This window comes from Bactrocera tryoni, unplaced genomic scaffold, assembly GCF_016617805.1.
Source record: "Bactrocera tryoni isolate S06 unplaced genomic scaffold, CSIRO_BtryS06_freeze2 scaffold_64, whole genome shotgun sequence".
Lineage (NCBI taxonomy): Eukaryota > Metazoa > Arthropoda > Insecta > Diptera > Tephritidae > Bactrocera > Bactrocera tryoni.
Genome location: NW_024396310.1, coordinates 368,407 through 387,845, shown reverse-complemented (window position 1 = coordinate 387,845; position 19,439 = coordinate 368,407). Strand labels below are relative to the sequence as shown.

The window sequence follows — 19,439 nt, the reverse complement described above, 5'->3', positions numbered from 1 at the left end:
AATGCACATTTCTGTGCCCTTTGTGGTGCAGCTGAGTGTCGGCGGCTGAGGCAGCGTCTCGAGCCGTACCAGTTGGCGCTGTTGCCGACCGTCTTGCTTTCCCATTGCAAGCGTGATTTTTTCATTACATTTTTGCATGTTTTTAGTCGCTTTCTTCTATTTAGTGCTTGGTTTAGTTGTTGCTCTTGTGAGCATGGCATTTACATGGTTCGGCGTTTTCTGCTTCATTTTTCGCCGTGACTTTGTGTGAACAGTTTTTCTGCGCCACCAGAAATGGCTGCATGCATTTTAATAGTCTCCGGGAGTTCTCTGCTAAATAAGGCGAATGGCGGCAAGAGCCGTGCGTGTGTGCGCGCAGGGTTTGGCCTGCATTCCAGCGTATTTGTGTCGCCGCAGTGACATGTTAAGCACAGCATTACCGAAGGAAAATCGTAAAAGCGTTATGATAAATCATCCAAATCACCTTGAACAATAAATTCACGCTTCTTCGCTTCGTGCAACACATTTTACAACATAAGTCGCCACCGCTGCCGCTGCACCAACTTAAACTCATCAAAAATAAATTTCAATGTCACCTTTGGCAGAGTTGCCCATCAAAGAAAAAAAAAGCGTGAAACAACAACAATGACAATAAAATATCCATAAATATACTTTATTGTGTGCAACAATTAATTTTTGTTGCCTTTCACCTGTTCGACGGCGCATAATCGTAAATAATAACACGCTCTCGTTTATTTTATTTGAATTTATCGTCGCCGCCCGATTTGACGTGCAGGCAAATATGAGTGAAACAGCCGCGCGTCACCGCCGCCAGCGCCATCACCCGCCCACCTACGCCACATCACATTTCTTCACGCACACCTTTATTGGCTCGTAAAAGCTATTATAATAAATTCGTTAAGAATTATAGCATGGCTTAAGTCTAACAATACAAAGTCTGCGAGATATTCAGCATTTGCCTCAGTCGGCGAAAAACTCAAGGAATTAATGGGGGGGAAACATCACGTAATGAGGAGAAGCTCTCTTTTGTTAGAATTCGTAAAAAGCGAAATCAAAGCAAAAATTTAAGCAAACAAAATTTATGCATTCTCAAAAGACGCGCCAATTTATAAAGGCAACAACAACAATTTAACTAAATTATTGCGCTGAAATACGAGCAACGCTGCTGCCTGCTGCAATAACTATAAATATACATACAGTTTTCCCATGCCATCAACTAGTTGTCAAAGCAGAATGTGTGTGTGTGTTTGTATAGGCGAAAGATTCGCGTAGGCGCACAGTGTGTCGATTTAACAGCGATTGCTCAGAAATATTGTACATATATCCTCAGAAATATTTCTCACATAGCTTGCTTATTAATGTTAAGGATTATAACCACTTTCAAAAAATGTTTTTTTTTTTGTTTCGCATATAACATACATATATCGAATGTATGTATGTACAAATATTTGAAAATATTTTTTGAAGTTGATCTGACAAATTATTTCGAAGATATGAACGTATGTATATCTCGAACTGCTGTTTCCAGAGTCCCTAAGAAAAAATTCTCCTGAAACGGCTAGACGGACAGACTTGACGTTCTTAATAGATGCATATATTTTTCAGGTAATGATCGAAGGAATACAATTTCTGATTTGTAAGCCATTCTGAAGTTTAAGATTTTTCACAGAAAATTTGGTCAAGCATCAAAATTTTGACCAGTTCTTCGAGCATTACCTGTATTTATGTATTGTAATATATTTTTTGTTGGTTTTTGCATTTGACATTATTTTAAACAGAAAATTTTTCCTCACCGCCACACACCTTTTTTCGAAAGTTATCCTGTAGGTCGGCTACAAGATCAAAAGATTTTAATTTTTTTTATAATTGAGCGTCTTTTACTAAACTACATTATTTTTTTTTAGTTATAAAAAATTTCCTATACAAAAAATGTTTTTTTTTAGTTACAAGTACTTACATATGCCCCTTAACAATGGTAAACTAAAACATTATTTTTTTGACAAAAACTTTTTCGAAAGGTCTAAAAATAAAATAATTAATATTTCATAATTCTTTTGTTTTATTTTAAATTCAGACAATTCTCTAATTTATTTAATATAATTATAACAAATTATAAATATATGCACATATGTATGTATATTATTTTAAATATATTTAAAATTGGAAAATGATAATTTCAAAGTTTATATGATAAAAAAAAATTTATAAAATCAAAAAAAACTTTTTTAATTTAATTTGATTTTTGAATTTTTTGTTTTAATAAATTTATAAATTTTTTTTTTTTTTTAATTTTATAAATTTTCGAAATATTTTCTTTTCATTTTATTAATTTTTTTATTAATTTAAAATTTTTGAATTTTTGTTGTTGTTTATTTTTTTCCAATTTTATAAATTTTTAAAAATATTTCTTGTTTGTCAGTTTTTGTCATTTTATTAATTTCTACTGCAAATGCGCAAAACAAGACATTTCGTTGTATCAAATTCCTCAACATTTTGCGCTTACCGACCCACTGTGCGCACCTTATTTCGTCGCCGACAGTGTCGCTTTCATCTTCGCAGCACACATTTTGTTTTTGTATTTAAGTACTAATGCTTTTCAAAATATCAATTCGCACCTTATTGGTGAATTATGTGCGACAATTTCCGACAACGCTAATGCCCCAACGCGTGAACTAAAAAACTACAGAAAAACAGCGAAACAACACCAGCAATAACAACAACTGAGGAAGCTTCAAATGGTTTGATGTCTTGTGGCACCTTCCCATTAGAAGCGCGTGAACGTGCAATATCATGTTCTAATACTGCTCACTACCCAGCAACGTGCCGCATGCACTTACAAACCTGTACAGGCGCGTTGTTTATTTTGATTGAGCCCCCTTGCCGCTGGTGGCGTTCTCACACCCGCCGCCCAGATGTGCGCACGCCGTCATTTATCCCACTGGAAGTTATTGTGCATATTGAGCTGAGCGCTTGTTTATCTACACATGTTTGTTGTTTGTTGTTGGTGCTTTTGTAGTAATAAAAGCGTAGGCCTACCTAGCAATTCGCATTTTTCTCACAGGTATTGCAATTTCCGCTTTGTTTATGGCCCCGAGCGTATAAATAATAAACAAATAAACACAAAGGTGGAGCTCAATGAGTTATGCGCCAATAAATCAAACCACTGCACCGTTTACACACACACACACGCACCCATCAATGGATATATGTATATATGTGTGTGTGTGCTTAAAGCGCCCGGCAATCAGTTGTAATAATTCAAGCGTTGCTGCTGTTCCATTAGTTTTTAACAAATTACGCCTTTCAAATGCATATTCTGAAAATGCATTGCTGCTTTCCGCACACACACACATACACATATATGCGACGGCGCTCTTATGTGGCGCGCACTTTGTTTATTTGCTTTTATTTGTGTAATTTTTGCAAATGTACTCTTTGCGCAAAACTACTAATAGTTTCGCATGAATTTGCTTCCCTCGTTTGTTGTTTTTGTTGTTGTCGGTGTTGTGAGCTGTGTTGGCTTTGCTGCTGCTTTGGCGGCGTGCGCCACTTTTCATTTCTGCACCAAAAGCGAGCGATCGCGCGAATGCAACGAAAAAAAGGCATAATCATTATTATTTGATTATTTATGCAAATGCTTTAATTTTCAATAGTAATGTCGGTAATTAAGTCCTTTAATTTATGGCTTAATTTCACATGCACTTGAATATTGATGCAAATGCGTTTTTGTGCTGCCATTTAATGTGTTTCGCCAGTAATTGTGTTTGTTATATGGTCTTATGTTGTTGCTGTTGTTGTAATTGCAGTTAATGTACACAATATTCGATTTTTGACTAAAGTACTTAGCAGGTGAATAAATATCATTCGAACATTACTTTGTAATAATTGAGTATTTGTAATTAATTACCGCGGTGCTGTTATATAAATATTTAGGAAAATTAAATATTTGTGAGAATGGAAATAAATTTAATTTTTCTTATTTGTTTTTGTAATTGTGGATAATGATGAGGTTAGTTTTACAACTTCCGATAGTTTGGATTATCTCCAGCCATACTGAGCGCCATGAAAAAAATAAATAAATAAATAAATAATTAAAAATGTAATCATTATATAAAATAATTTTATACTGCAATTAATTAGTTCAATTAGTAATATTATAAATTCGGATTAGAGCAAAAAGGAATCGATACAGTGACACAGTGATTTTTTTATTTTTAATTTAATTTAATTTTATTTTAATTTTTTTTTAATTATTATTTTAAATTTTTTTAAATTTTTTATTTTTTTATTTTTATAAAATGGAATTATATTAAAAGTTTTTATTTTATTTTTTTATTGTTTTTTTTTTAATTTCTTTGATTTTTATTTTATTTATTATTTTTTATATTATTATTTTTCATTATTTATTTATTTTGTTTTTTATAAAATGGACTTAAAATAAAGAAAGGAAGAGAGCGCTTCTCTGCTTAGTCATCTTTGAATCTTATGATTTTCTTTTTCTAAGCATTTCGCTTAAGTCCCCATAATTTATGGCCTCCATCAAAGGCAATTTGAGCGTTATTGAGCAAGCACATGAGACCTGACTCGCGAAAACAGCGAATCAAGGAAATCAATTTATGCGCTTACCGCTGAATGGAGAATGCCACACTCAAATTTACACACACACGTTAGTGTTGTCACATGATGATCCTGTGATAATAACATTTTTGCACGTCGTGCAGTCACTTACGGAAGTGGCAAAATGTAGTGACAGTTAATACAGGGTGACACCGAACGCACTAAATTCCATTAAAATTTGCATAATTTTTTTCAACTGGGAAGTTGGACTTGTGGACTTTCCTAGTCATCTCGCTGAACTCACCTATGTGCCATGATTTTTGCTGTTGTGCAACACGTGTCGCCTGACGGCTGCGGTCAGTAGACCACATCGAAGCAATGTGTGCGGTGCTTTTAATTGCATAATCAGGTTAATTGCTGCCGGCACATTGCGCTTTATGACATTTTCTCGTACGCTATAAACAATTTTCTTCAATCAAATGAAAACACACGCGTAAATAAATTCGTATACAACTACATACAAACATATGTATATTGAAACACTTAGAATTATTGTACATACATATGTTCATAAATACAAATATATGTAGGTAATGCATGTAGTACATGTGTATGTATGTGTGTATGTAGATCCCCAACTAGCACTTTGGCTGGCATTCTTCAAAGGCGAACTGAAAGTGGCTTTGTATTGATATGCCTATAAAGTGCCGTTATAATAATATCAGACACACGCACACGTTTTTCTCGTGTCATCATTTAACAAAACGCTTTAATGAATATTTCATTTGATGATTTACCTATTTTGTCGTTTGCAGCCCTGTCTCCGTCCACCACGCTCCCGCTTCGGCGCAAGAAGTGTGGTGACTTCTGCTTTTTATTAATTTTTTTTCATCAATTCACATACAAGCTTACATTCCGGTGTAGTTTGTTGTTTTTTTAGTTAACCGTTCATTTTTTCCTTAATTTGTAGCGCCGAAGTGTAAGTGTGTCAGCCGTTCATTTAGCTCAATCAATTTGAAATAAAAAGTGTTGTTGCCTAAATGAAAAAGTTATATAACTATTAAACGATCATTTTGTTTGTGTAATTTGTTGTTGCATCAAATTTACAACTATACATATGTAGTTACATACAAACATACAGTCAAATCAGCTAATAAAAGTGTAATTTACAGTTAAAGGAGGAGAGAAAATAAAATTTCGGAAAAAATACTTATTAAGAAAATAATAAAAAAACAAAAGTGTGATAATAGTTTGTTAAACAATTTATAAAAACAAAATTTTAATAAAATATTACAATTGATATTGTCAAACGCCCCTTAATTCACCGCTTGCAGACGCGCTTGAATACCTCTCACCCTCTATTTGTTCTTTGTTTGAAGTTTCTTCAAATTCCTCGCATTCACACATACTAATTTTGGTTGATACATACATATAAATTGAGTATGATTGATAAGTCTTGGAATATTTGGACGTACATAATTGAAATTTATGATCCAATGAAAAATGCACAAATGTACTTATGTATGTACAAGTTTGTATGCTCTTGTGACCGCAGAATACCGAAGTTTGCTGAAGAGTACCAATTCTAACGAAGTGTGCCATAGAAATTTGCAATCAAAAATTTTGCACTCTCGTGATTAAAGCAGTTTTATACTTATACTTAGATCGTCTAAAATGTTTTAAAAGCCATCAGGCTTTCATCTCCGTAAGCTCACTAAGGAGAATTATGTTCCAACATTAGGTTTGGTTGGAGCTTATATGCCAATAAATCTTTTGTAAAACCAAATCAGTTATTACACTTAAGTTGAGAAGTTAATTAGACAGTGTATGAAAATTTTATAGAAGAAGAAGCTGTATAAATAATCACTACTTAACCTTTAGTTTGTGTTCGTTCGGGTTTCCTCGGATAGAAAACAGTCTTTGTCAACAAATATTTTTCATATAAAAAATAAAATATTTTATTAAAATTTTTTATTGTTACAAACATACACTATTAACAAAGAAATTCTGAAATTTTTGAAAAATATATATTTTAAACCCGGCCATTTCCGTTGACCACTCGGAAAAAAGATGCGCCCACGTTGGCAAGACAACTCCTTACAAGATCATCTAAAGTGAAAAAATACGTGTTTTAGTTAAAACCTAAACTTAGAATTTGGGCAAAGGAAAAAAAACTGAAAAATGGATTTTTGGCAGACATTCTTAAAAATAAATTAAAATTTCGCGACATTTTTTTTTTTCAAATAGTTGTAATCGAAAAAAGTCCGTTGTCAAAATCTTTAAGAATTGTATCCCAAAGACCTGTGTAAAATTTCATGAAGATCTCAGTTCTCGAGAAATCTTGCCAACAGACTTCAAAAACTCAGATTCAAGAAAAACACATTTAAAGACAGTGCACTTAGCCTAGCTAGCGCTCGAGCGCACAAGTTCTCAAGGCTGTATCTCCGAAACTATTACTCGGATCAACTTGAAAACGTAGAAAAATATTCTAAAGATTTAATAAGACAATAAAAAATTCGATTTTTTGAAACCCGTAAACCCATGTAAACCCTTTAAAAAACACCCAAAAATCACCTTTTTTAGGCGATCACACTAGGTAGGACCCTTCAAATAATTTCATTAATCTTCCCATTCATTAAAATGGCCATTGAACTCGTTCCAATTATTTTTGGAAAATTTCTCAGCCATTAAAGCTAGCACAGTTATTTGTTATTTATTAGTTTGGGACTTCGTTGTGCTAGTTTTTCGTTTACAAACTACACTTTCTTCGCACCAATTATATTCACGTCAAACTCAATTATCGTTTTTGTCATTTTCATTCGGTGAAAAACCGCAAATACAAAAACAAAACCAACAAAGCCAAAACATATTTATGCTTTTACTGTTTTTGTGTGCTACTTGTACAACAACAGCAATAAATGAGCACAGCAAAAACAAAATCAGGACAGAAACAACTTGTTTATTTAAAAGTTCGCTCGCTTTTTAATTGTTTAAACATATATTTTATACTTTTATGCCTGTCCATTGTTTAATAATTTTATTTCGCTCATAATTTTCCTAAATACCGTTGCTTGTCGAACATGGCCGCAAGAGATTTGGCGGCGGACGTGCGCTAAACCTACCAGGCGGGCAACGCATGTTCTCCTCCACACGTTTCGCGCGCGCAGCTGTCTTGGAGACACTTGTCCGCTACGCCCACTGTACGTGCATTTCGTTGTTTGTTGGTGTTGCTTTCAGCGCCCATCGCCTTCACAGCTCATTGCTGAAGTCGTTTTTCTCCATGTGGCCAATAAACTGGCACCTTTACGAGCGCTTTTTATGTTAACCCGCACCAATAAAATATATGGCAAACAAGCGGAATGTGGCCGGAACGTGGAATTGGAACTGCTGCGAGTTCGTATGTGCCGGTCGAGCGGATTTGCCTAAGCTATATCCACAAAAAAAAAACTTAAAGTAAATAAGAAACTATGACAATTGAAGATACCGAACATTTGCAACGTCAGCGTCAAATTATAACGGCATAAAAACGCCGCATGAAACGAATCAAAACAATGAGATTAACCGCTGACAAGACCGTGCAGCAGCCAAATTGGCTTAACCATCCGCACTCCTCGCATTCTTGCAACTTTATGCTGATGGGCTTATCAAGTCGCCGCTCATGTGTGCGCACGCACTCACCTGTGACGGCTGCCAGGCGAGAGCGCGTATGAGGCGTGTAGCTTTTGAATTAATATACGCTTTTCTTCTGTTTGATTTTCCCGATTTTATGAGCGTTTGCAACGGACCATTTCGGCGTAATTGCTTAGATAACGGTATTAGATACCGCCTCCACAAGTCTGGCTATGAATTTTGGGCTCAGTCGGCGCGATGTCATGATTTACAGGCACATTCGCCAGTTTTACTACTTTACCCACTTGACGCTAGTAAATTAGCGGCCACGCCAAAGTTCGGTCATCTCATAATAATATTAATTTATTTACTTCACACTTAGAATTTGACAAATTGCAGTAGCATTTTATTGGCATTTAAAAATGTTATGATCCTCTATGCAGTAAAATCCACACACGACGACGAGGTTAATAAAAAATACAAAAGAAAATTGGAAAATAATGTATTTTAAAAGCGCTCGAAGGTGAGCGAGCAGCATTTCGCAAGCGTTTCCAAGCAAAAATCGTGTGTCAACACAACAGGTGCGTTGACGCGCCAAGCTGTTCGACGTGCGGCGCTTTCGTCATTTTTAACTAAATTTTGGAGACATCATTTTTATTTTCTCCGTCGCTGGCGAAATGTTTAAAATTAGCGATTTCCTGCATAGCTCGCCATTGCTTAGCACATACCTGTTGCAAAGACGGTAATTTTTAAGTGTCAGCACCTAAATTGTGTGAGCATTTTTTAATGACAGCAGCCTGTCAAATGAATGGCATGTCTTTTTTTTTGCCAACGCCGCTGATTTTGACACAAAGTTGGCTAAAAATTTGGTTTCAATTTCACAAATTCCCGCAATTAGCTAAGGAAAATTATACCACGTGCAAGCTTTGAGTTTTCAAGGTCGTCTCTTGACAAATAGCGTGTCAACGAAGTCCTTGTTGAAATATGACAGATTTATTTTGGAAATTGAAAACCGAAAAATGTTTAAGAAACATGTTATATTTGACATACATTATACATGTATGTTTGTTTGTAGGAATTTGAAATATTCTATTATCCATAATCCTATATCCCTACACGAACTATCTTCAGGAAACTCCCAAAAATTTATTATCGGCAACCATATAATAAGTACATGTATGAGCATGTAAATTATCAGTGTGACGAGCTAAGTCGATTTAGCTCCTAAACATTAAGTTTGCCACGATGTTTGTAACACCCAATAGCATCAACTTGACGAGCAGATATGCGAACTTGTCTCCCAGTTTTTGAGATATCGCTCTGAATTTTTGCACGCGCCCTTTTCTCCCCAAGAAACAGATCATTTGTAGGAACGGCCGATATCAGGCGACTATATCGTATAACTGCCATACAAACTGAACGTTCAAAATCAAAATCAAGGCTTTGTCTACCCTTTTATGCAACTGTGAAGGGTATTATGGCGTCGATGTAACCGAAGTTAACGTTTCGTCTTGTTTATTTATTAATTATTTTAAATTAAATTCTATATATTTTCATTATATGAAACTATGTATTTCGCTGTATTTTTCCACAGTAAACAACAAACGCGTATATGTATGTTTGTATGTACATATGTCTGTACATAAATAAATATGTAATTGCACAAATTCCATCATTTCGTAAAGAAAGTGAAAATAATTTCTTCCCTGTGGTACAACGAACTCTTGATGACGCCAAGCGCTCACACACTCACACATACAAACGCATTCCTGCATGTTGCCACAACAAACAGTTGCATTCATTCACTCAACGTTCAAAGCTTAAACGGCTGCTCCAATCATAAATACAATAACAATGACAACAACAACAGCAACAACAATGTGCGCACAATTGCCACAGCCATAATAACGATTGTAATTGTAAACGTTGCACTTCAAATGCAATCAACGACCCAGCAGCAATCGCAACAACAACAACGAATATAAAAATGAAAACGAGAACAACAAAAAAGCGCTGTATAGTAAACTGCCCAAGCTTGGGATAGCGCTACAGCAACAGCATTGCGGTTATCACGGTTGCATGGAAGATGAAGAAGAAAGCGCCGACAACAAGCACACACACAAATGCACGGCATGACAACAATAGCAATAATACTGACACGCAATTAACAACACAAGCTCCCAAAAGGTATCAACATGTTTTTTGCCTCAACATTGTTGATTGCTGAAGATTTTGATTTCTTATTTTTTGATTATTGCTGCTGTCATGACAATATTCCACACACACACATGTACAAGTGTCAAATCTGCCATTGAACAGCGTTGTCTGTGACTATTGCAACAACAGCAACAACACTAATAAATAAATGCCTCTACTATGAATTATGTGCTTGTGTGTATGTTTGTTGTTGTTGTGGCCAGCAGTCATCAGCCTCCGCTACGCACGTTGATCAATAAATTGCGGCTGCGGTTGTTGTTGCTGCCTGTCTGCCAGCCTGCCTACGGTTAATTGAGGTAAATTAAGGTAAACTATCAAATGACAATAGCAACAACTAACAAAAACACACACGAGTGGGAATGGAACATTTTACGAAGCCTTGCAACAGACATGTGGCACAATGGTGTGTGTCTGTGTATTTGCATGAGGCACCGCAAGCTACAAGAAAGCACGCAAATTGTTTGTGTCACTTGGGAGAGTGGCAATTGCTTGAAGAAACGCATTTGTTAGTGTCTCGGCAGTCAACAAAAAAAACACACGCAGACACGTAGCAGTGAGGACACAATTGCCCTCCATCGCACTTTTAATAAAACTTTAACGAAATTAATTTCTTTTAATAGCCACAAAGCAGCGTCTTAATGAGATCGAAGTGATAAGAGCTCGTAAAAAATAACAGAAGCTGTACAAATATTACTCTCGCAGCTGCATTGCGTGAAGCGCAATTGCTAGTTGCAACAGAATTCCGCTCAGCATTACCTACTTGGCGGCGACACTACAGCTCGTTACGTGAAGTATTCACTTTAATTGAAATTAATGCAGCATACCTACTCGGCAGCACACGCACACACAAACATAAATGCCGCAAGTTGCTCCGCTTGAATACTCGCGCTTTATTCGTGGGATTCAAGCTCCATTTCTAGCGCTGGAAACTCCATTTTGTGCACCATTTTGACTTTTACTACTTTTTACGGATATCTTGCTCTCCGTTTTATTTGTTGTCGTTGTTGTTTTTATTGTTGGTGCCACTTTAACCAGTTAACCGTCATTGTGTGGCGTTTCGCTGCTGGTTTCTTTGTGCTCACTCACTCACTCACACCTATACCAGTGCAATTGGTCACGCACACATCAACCGTTGCTCTGCATCTCTCTCTCACTCGCCCCAGCCCCAAAGCCGCGCTGCTCTGCTCTTTAACAATTCGCTTACCTACGCTCAAGCAAACCAAAAAAGGTACACTGACTCACTGTGATTTGTTGCCTTCTGTTCGCCGCTCAACAGTCTTGGAAAATAATGTAAAAAATTTACAGAATTTAGCTTATTTGCCTAGAAGGCGATGCTTTTATTGTATTTCATATTTCTTCATATCAGGCAACATAGTTGAATATTTTTTGTTTTTAAATTGAATACTTTTGAAAAGATTTGTTTTTTTTTGAGAACGCAGCCCCAATTGGTAGAAACAGTAACGACAATTCTCGCTTGAAAATTTTAACTTTAGCTTTGTACCTAAAACTGAATATTCCAACACCGTTTCCCGGCGCTTAATACCTGAACATGAATATTCCACAACATGCTCTTGTCGCTGTTACTAGCATTGCCTTTCAAAGCCACACTATTGCTATTATTACTTTTTATAGTTGAATTTTTTCCTCTCTTAATTTCGCCCTGTTCGAAGACGAGTTCTCAGCTCACGTTTGCTTTGGCATCAACCAAGAATTTCTTGCCTTTAAGTACTTTGTCTGTCTATCGTACTGTCTTGTCTGATTGCTGGTGGTTGTTATTCACATGATTGTTGTTGTTTGTGTATAGCTAGAGACCTGGAGCGGAGACCTAACGATGAGATCATCATCATGCTTATGTACCAGGGTAAAAAACAAGTGATATGTGTACCTTTCATATACATACATATATTGCCTGTCAGAAACACACTAATACACAAGTGTTAATATATGTATGTAGATATGTATGTATGCATGTATTTGGGCGTGTTTATGTATGGACGCTCATATAATGGCTTGCTGGGCTATATAATTATAGTTTCGTGCAACAGTTGGGTTATAGGCACACAAGTAATATATACACACATATGTACCTACATGTGTGCACGAAGATTCACTTGGAATAATCCAAGCATGAAATACAGAAAGAGTTGATCTCGCAGCCATCCCTGACTTTTGTGCGCATAAAACTGATAAGTTTTCGCTTGAAGCGAAGTGCAAAGTGCGCTGCCACCGCTGATTGTTGTTGCGCTAAGAATGCGCACATTTATGTAACACACATGTGAGGGTATATATTCTTGACTTTTGCTTCATTTTCATGGAAAAATTGCGAAGAATCAAATAAAAGCGATAAAAACAAAGGTCAAATTCTGTGGTTTGCAAGAATCTTTAAACGCGAACTTGCTTATTTATAAACTTAGTTTCTTCCATAATCCGCAAGCAGTTAGGTAAAACCGCTGAAATTCCAATTAAACGTCTCCACGCACACACTCACACGTTTTTATTCCAAAATCCAACAACTTTTTAACTCGTTGCCAAGCGTTTGTGTGGCATTCTCGTTTCAACGTTCGCTCTCCGGCTCAATCTCATTGGCCGCTTATCTGCTGGTACGAACCCGCCACACCACACACTCATGCACCGGTACATTCGACGAGTGTCGGCTACAAATTCGTTTAATGACTTATCGCTTGAAATATATCTTTTACACTTAATTTGCCTTTATTAATTATTTTTTCGTTTGGCGTTGAAGTTTTTGTAGTTGTTTCCAAGTCGCACAGACCTTCACAGTTCATTCGCGAGTTTTTTGTTTACCACATTTTTTTATGTTACTCACTTCTCTTGGTTCGCTAACGGTCGCTTAATTGGTGGTGGCACAAAATGAGGTACGAGCTCACCAAACAACCGCACGAAGAAGGTAAACGAAACAAAAACACGATACACGGGAATTAAAATGGCGTTCGGCTGAATTTTTGGTGTTGTGAGCTTAGCTTGAATGCCTTGAATAAGTTCTTTGCGTGGAATTCTTTTTATTAATATGTATATGGTATACATATGTACATATGTATGCACATATATGGAGGTAAATTTCTAAAAAATGAGTCAATGCTGATTATTTATAAAAGCTACAAAATACATATGAAAATATAAATTCCTATTAAATAAAAATATGAAAATACCGAAAATATTTTTTAATTACTAATAACTTTAACCTTAGCGATTTTTAATTTAACTTCATATAGTTCTCTCATTTCTTTATATTTCTATATTAAATGATCTCTTTCTTCATTGCAGTTCCCTCATTGGCATCCAGTTTACACCATCCACACCACCAAAACAGTTCGAAGAGCAGCAGTAACGCTGAGGAGGAGAACACCTCCATGCCGGGTCCGATTTCACCACACACAGATTTTATGGTGAAATGCCCCAAGCGACTAGGGTTTCAGGTAAGTAATTTCATCGAAAAGAACTTTAGCAATTTTAGGAAAAACAAAATATCAAAAGCGGCTAAATTAAAGAATATACGGAAGTTATTCTGAAATTCTTATATTTATTTATATATGAAAATTCAAAGAAAATTCAAACAATTCAATGAAAATCAGCTGTTATCCCCCTTTTCAGTACTTAAGCATTACATAAGTATGAACTGTAAAACAATATATTATTCCACCAACTAATTAGCGCCTTCAATATCTTCCCTTACTTGCAGTCTTTGAGCGAACACATCGCCTGCGAACATCCACATGAGACACTTAATTCAGAACATGTTCCATCCAGTCTTGCCTACCACCACCGCAATCACCACCATCAGTTACACAACCACCAACAGCACCTTCACCAACTCCAACAATCTTACGCACAAGATAGCATCGTCGATATTGACGACGATAACGAGGATAACGACGACAACAGCAGTAATAGCAATAGCAACAGCAGCAATATAAAGTTTACAAATTCGCCAAACCAATATAGTAATAACAACAACGATAGCAATATTAAAAATAATAACAATAGTATTACAAATATTGAATACGAGCGTCGTTCACCGGCAACACCGGGCGCTACCAACCACAATTCCACCAACACCGCGCTCAACAACTCCAACTCACCCGATACCAAGCCAAGCAAACAGCAACAGCAAACAAATATGATACCAAATGTCACGCCCACCGTCTCGCCCACACCACCGAACGATCTCAGCGCTGCCACATCGCCATTCGCCGCAGCTGCGGCCGCGGCGGCAGCAGCAGCAGCCGCTGCACAACACCAACTACCGCCTTTACCGCCACATCTCACACATCCGCATGGCATGCATCCTCATCTGCCAGCTGCGGCGCAACTAATGGCTGCCATGGCCGCGATGCAAGCGCAGCAGCAGCAAAACGGTGCGAACAACGGCTTGCATAACGGCGGTATGGGAGCTGGTGGAGGTGGCGTCGGTGTGGCCTCCAATCCAACTGCACACACCTCACCCACCAGCCAGTTGCTGGCCTTGGCCAACAACGGACATCATGCGGCCGCGCATGCGCTGGCGGGCAGCCACAATGGCGGTGGTGCCGGTAGCGTCTACGACATGGACGCGGCGCGCTCAACCTCAAGCCCCGGTTCAATCGGCGGCAGCGAACCTGCCTACCACTGCGTACAATGCCCAGCGACATTCCAGACGCGCGAACAGCTGGAGAAGCACGAGGTGCTGCATTCGCCCAGTGCGCAGACGCAAACGTCAAACCAAGTGAGTACAAACAAATTTAATATATGTACGTATGTATGTAAATCAGTAAGACTTGAACTTTCAAAGCCGCCATTTTAACTTTGTTTTGGCGTCGAAGCAATGTTTGTATGTATATATGTGAACGTAACAAGTGAAACAAAGAAGCTCCTTTGTCTCACAAGCAATCATTGCTACCTAACTAATGAGCAACGGGAAGAAGAATACATATGTATGTACATATATAATATATGTGTAAGATACTTCCAAGTAAACCTTAACAACGTGGGCATAAATTGCCACTTGAAGAAGGCATAAAAAGTCAAATGTGAAAGAATGATTTTGATTGAAGTTCTGCTTGATGGCGAAGTAAGATACCATGCGGCACAGTTGGTGGCGATGAAGGCAAGCAGAATACAGTAAAACATCTTAGAAGGAACTGTCTTTGAGAATAATATTATATATCTATACATATATGTATGTATATGTAGCTATATGTATAGATATATGTACCTATGTATATGTTTAGATAAATTTTATATAATACGTATATACATATGTATGTATGTATGTATGTATACTTGATAACAGAAAAATATTCTAAAAATTATATTTTGAAATATTGAAAACATATTCTTCTTTTAAACTTAAAAGATAAGGACTTCAATATCTTTAACCTAAAAAAACGAAAAAAACCGTCTCGAGAGATTACAACACCGTTCGAGTGAATGATCTTACATATCCATGCAAACCCTTCACTCCTACTATATACACATATACATACATATGTATATGTACATCAGTACGAAGTCTAAAAGATAGGCGTAAACAAATACGCAATAGAAAATAATATATAACGAAAATAAAAAACAGTAAAATACTAAAATACGAACCGACTCCGCTTTCTACACACACCAATGCACGCTGAATAAATATGTGTGCGCACAACGATGCTTGTTAGTTGGTACCTACCGTCAGGTCACCATTTCGCCAGCACCGTACAAAGTCTAAAGCGGTGATTGGAGCTGTGCGCCTCATTTTTTAGTTGTAGTTGTGGTTGGAAACTGCGTACGAGTATCATACCGCGAGTAATCTCCACTTGTTCCGCTCGCTACTTCGAGCCTATCAGCAATTGTCTTACCGTCGGTTGCCTGCTGGCTGGCCGCACTAGTTGTGCTCAGAGCAGCCTATTGTTATTGTAGATATTGTAGTTGTTTTTTTACTTCTTATCTAACACTCAGACACAGTCATAACTCTCGATTGTTTATTGTGCGATACGGTGCGTAGCAATAGTTGGCGATAAGCGCACGGCAGCGGCAAGGGAAATTATGAAATATAAGTCGCTTGTTTAGTGGAGGGCATCACACACACACATGCACACAAACTCGTTTTATGTATGGCCGACGATAAGGCATGAAATGGCTGTTTTTCAACCTAATGATAAGCGAATTAATGAAAAAACATACACGAAAGATACGCCCACTGCGGCTGGCCATAAAAGTGAGCAGCAAAGTGGCAAAACAAATATCCGAAGCACAGATACGAGTATGTACTCCGTGAAGACATGCACATGTACGCACCTAACAATCGCCCCTGTGCTGTGCTGCTGATAAGTAAGGTGGCACAGGCGTTTTCCCTGCGAGGTTGATGCTGCGCTCTTATCATAAACTGGGAACTTTTCTACGAACTAAGCCTACTTGGCCTCGAGTTATTGCGTTGTACCTCCACTCACAGACATTATTATCGCCTGCTATGATCATAAATTATGATTTGATGTTTTGGCTTCGCAAGTTTTTTCTTTTAATAAAACCTGTCTAAAAGTGCTGTAAGCAGTAAAAAAAACATATAAAGTTGGGAAAAATGCACATGTGTGCTGTCTGTGGCATGTGTGAGGCGCAACCCACACAGTACACCCTCGCAAAAGCGCCAGCAACGCCTGTCGCTCGCACTACAACCCTCGCGAAATTGGTCATTTTTTCTCATTACGCCACGCCGGTTGCACGGCAGAGCTTGAGGTGAGCATTTGCTAAACAAACTAATATGCAGTTCCATGCGAATAGGCAGCGAACACGCCCGAGCGCAACGAAAGTATCTTTAATAACCGTTTTTTGTCTGTGATTTCTACCTTCAGCTGTTTATACGAAATCGTTTTTTCATTTCTCATATAAACAGTATTTTTTTCCACGCTACTTTTTGGCGATCAATCTCTTTGGGCACACCCCACTCCCTGGAGCATACTCGCACATTTGACGTTTGACCAATAACGTCATCTGTACGGCATTCGGACGGACATACATATTTGCAGTTCTGTTGTACTGCTGGCGGGATAGTGCGCCCGAAAGCAAACTAATATGCCGTGCGCATAAGCGTGAAAAATGCTCATATTGCTTTAAGTATCCTCCTCATGCTGCACACACGCACACACATATACAATTGCATGTTCCTTGTTTTTGTTTTCGGCATTTTTATTTGCACGAAACCTAATACCTTTCGCTGCTAAGCTGAGTTCTGCTGCATATTGCGGTCATTCATAAACACCTCCGGTGCTGCCACACACACATAAATAAAAATATAAAAAAAAACACATAAATGTATGATTACCATATTTTTTCATTGGCAAACGAATTTTTTTATCTTTACCGTTATTCTAATAAGTCAGTTGTGTGTTTGTGAAAACTAATATCGCAACAGTCGCCAGCAACTTTCGTTCCTCAGCCACAGCTGTGTGCATATCCCTGAAACATTGCACCACTCACTCGCCCGCCCCTTTGGTCTTAACCCCTTAAGCGTTAACTAAACTCTTAAAAAAACTTAAAATGAATGGCAAAAGTACACATTTTAGAATGAAAACAAAAAAGAATCTTCAAACCTTTTGCCGGAAGTGTGGCATCTCGAAATTTGTTATGCATGAAACTTGTTTGAAGTGTTCATAAAAAAGTTTTTGCATGACTACCTTCTGAAAGAGTGCGTTATATGCTCTTTATGCGCTGTACAGCTACGCGTTGTTACTTTTACAGTTATGTTGCACTTTGGAAACATTGCGCAAATCGGCAGCTTAGCTTTAAAGATAGTGGCTGGCGGCAAAAGCAGTTGAATGGAAATAGATTTTTCACGAAAATGAAATCTCAGAAAAATGTTGAAATTCATATTCTCTTCTTTAATGGCGTAGACTATAGTAAATTCGTAATAACTGTAAATATCTACCTACCACTTTTTCGCACATAAATTTGCAACAATTTTAATTTTCGCTTTAATTGCGCTTGCTGCTGTTTATTTGCTACGAGTAATCACAAAAGCGCTGGAAATGAGCGCGATTAAAGTTTTCATTTGCTTTAACTTACGCTTTCTCTCCTGCTTGTTTCGCGTCATCTTCAGCTTCATGTATAATATGTATGTATGAATATTATTTAAAATAAATTGCTATTAATTTCTTACACTCGTAAACGCGAATTGTAAAAAAACAACAACAGCAGCAATGGCAATTGCACAGACACATGCGACCTTTTGACTGCCAGCCCTGACTAGAGCTGATGCTCGGTGCTCTGCGGAGTTGATGGTCAGCACATTTATTTTACACACTGCCGTCAGCAATAAGTACCTTTACCTATACATACATACACACATATGTGAATTCCATGTACATATTCATACGTGTGTATGTCATTGAATGCATACGAACGGTGAGTAATAGCCCATGAGCAGCTCAGTACTCAATATAAATGAAAGGTGCATAAGGAAATATTTGTTTCATGTTTTTTTTTTACAAAAACAACAGTGACCGCGAACCATTAACACCAATCAACTGGAAAAAATTTCCACACATTAAGGTGTACGTTGGATTCGTTTGTTTATAAGCGAGTTGCAAAAGAATTAAAGACAAGAAAAAACGTTAACTTCGGCTGCACCGAAGCTAATGCACCCTTCACATGTGCATTTATTTTAGTAACTATGTGTTCAGTTTGTATGGCAGCTATATGCTATAGTTAACGATCTGAACAATTTCTTGGGAGATTACATTGTTGCCTTAGGAAATAACAAATACCAAATTTCGTGAATATATCTTGTAAAATGTGAAAGTTTTCCATATAAGCATTTGATTCCGGTCGTTCAGTTTATATGGCAGCTATGTGCTATAGTGGTCCGATACCGGCCGTTCCGACAAATGAGCAGCTTCTTGAAGAGAAAATGATGTTTGCAAAATTTCAAAACGATATCTTAAAAACTGAAGGACTAGTTCGTATATATACAGACAGACAGACGGACATGGCTAAATCGACTCAGCTCAACATACTGTTCATTTATATATGTATATACTTTATAGGGTCTCTGACGATTCCTTCTGGGTGTTACAAACTTC

The 19,439-nt window shown here is 37.3% G+C and overlaps 1 protein-coding gene across 1 annotated transcript in view; it reads left to right on the top strand.

Moving 5' to 3' along the window:
• Positions 1 to 19,439, top strand: part of LOC120781348 (zinc finger protein 1-like) — a 53,763-nt gene that overhangs the window by 19,067 nt on the left and 15,257 nt on the right. The window contains exons 2-3 of the mRNA XM_040113552.1: positions 13,669 to 13,820; positions 14,084 to 15,106. Of these exons, the coding sequence (XP_039969486.1) occupies positions 13,669 to 13,820; positions 14,084 to 15,106 (1,175 nt within the window). The remainder of the gene's footprint in view (positions 1 to 13,668; positions 13,821 to 14,083; positions 15,107 to 19,439) is intronic.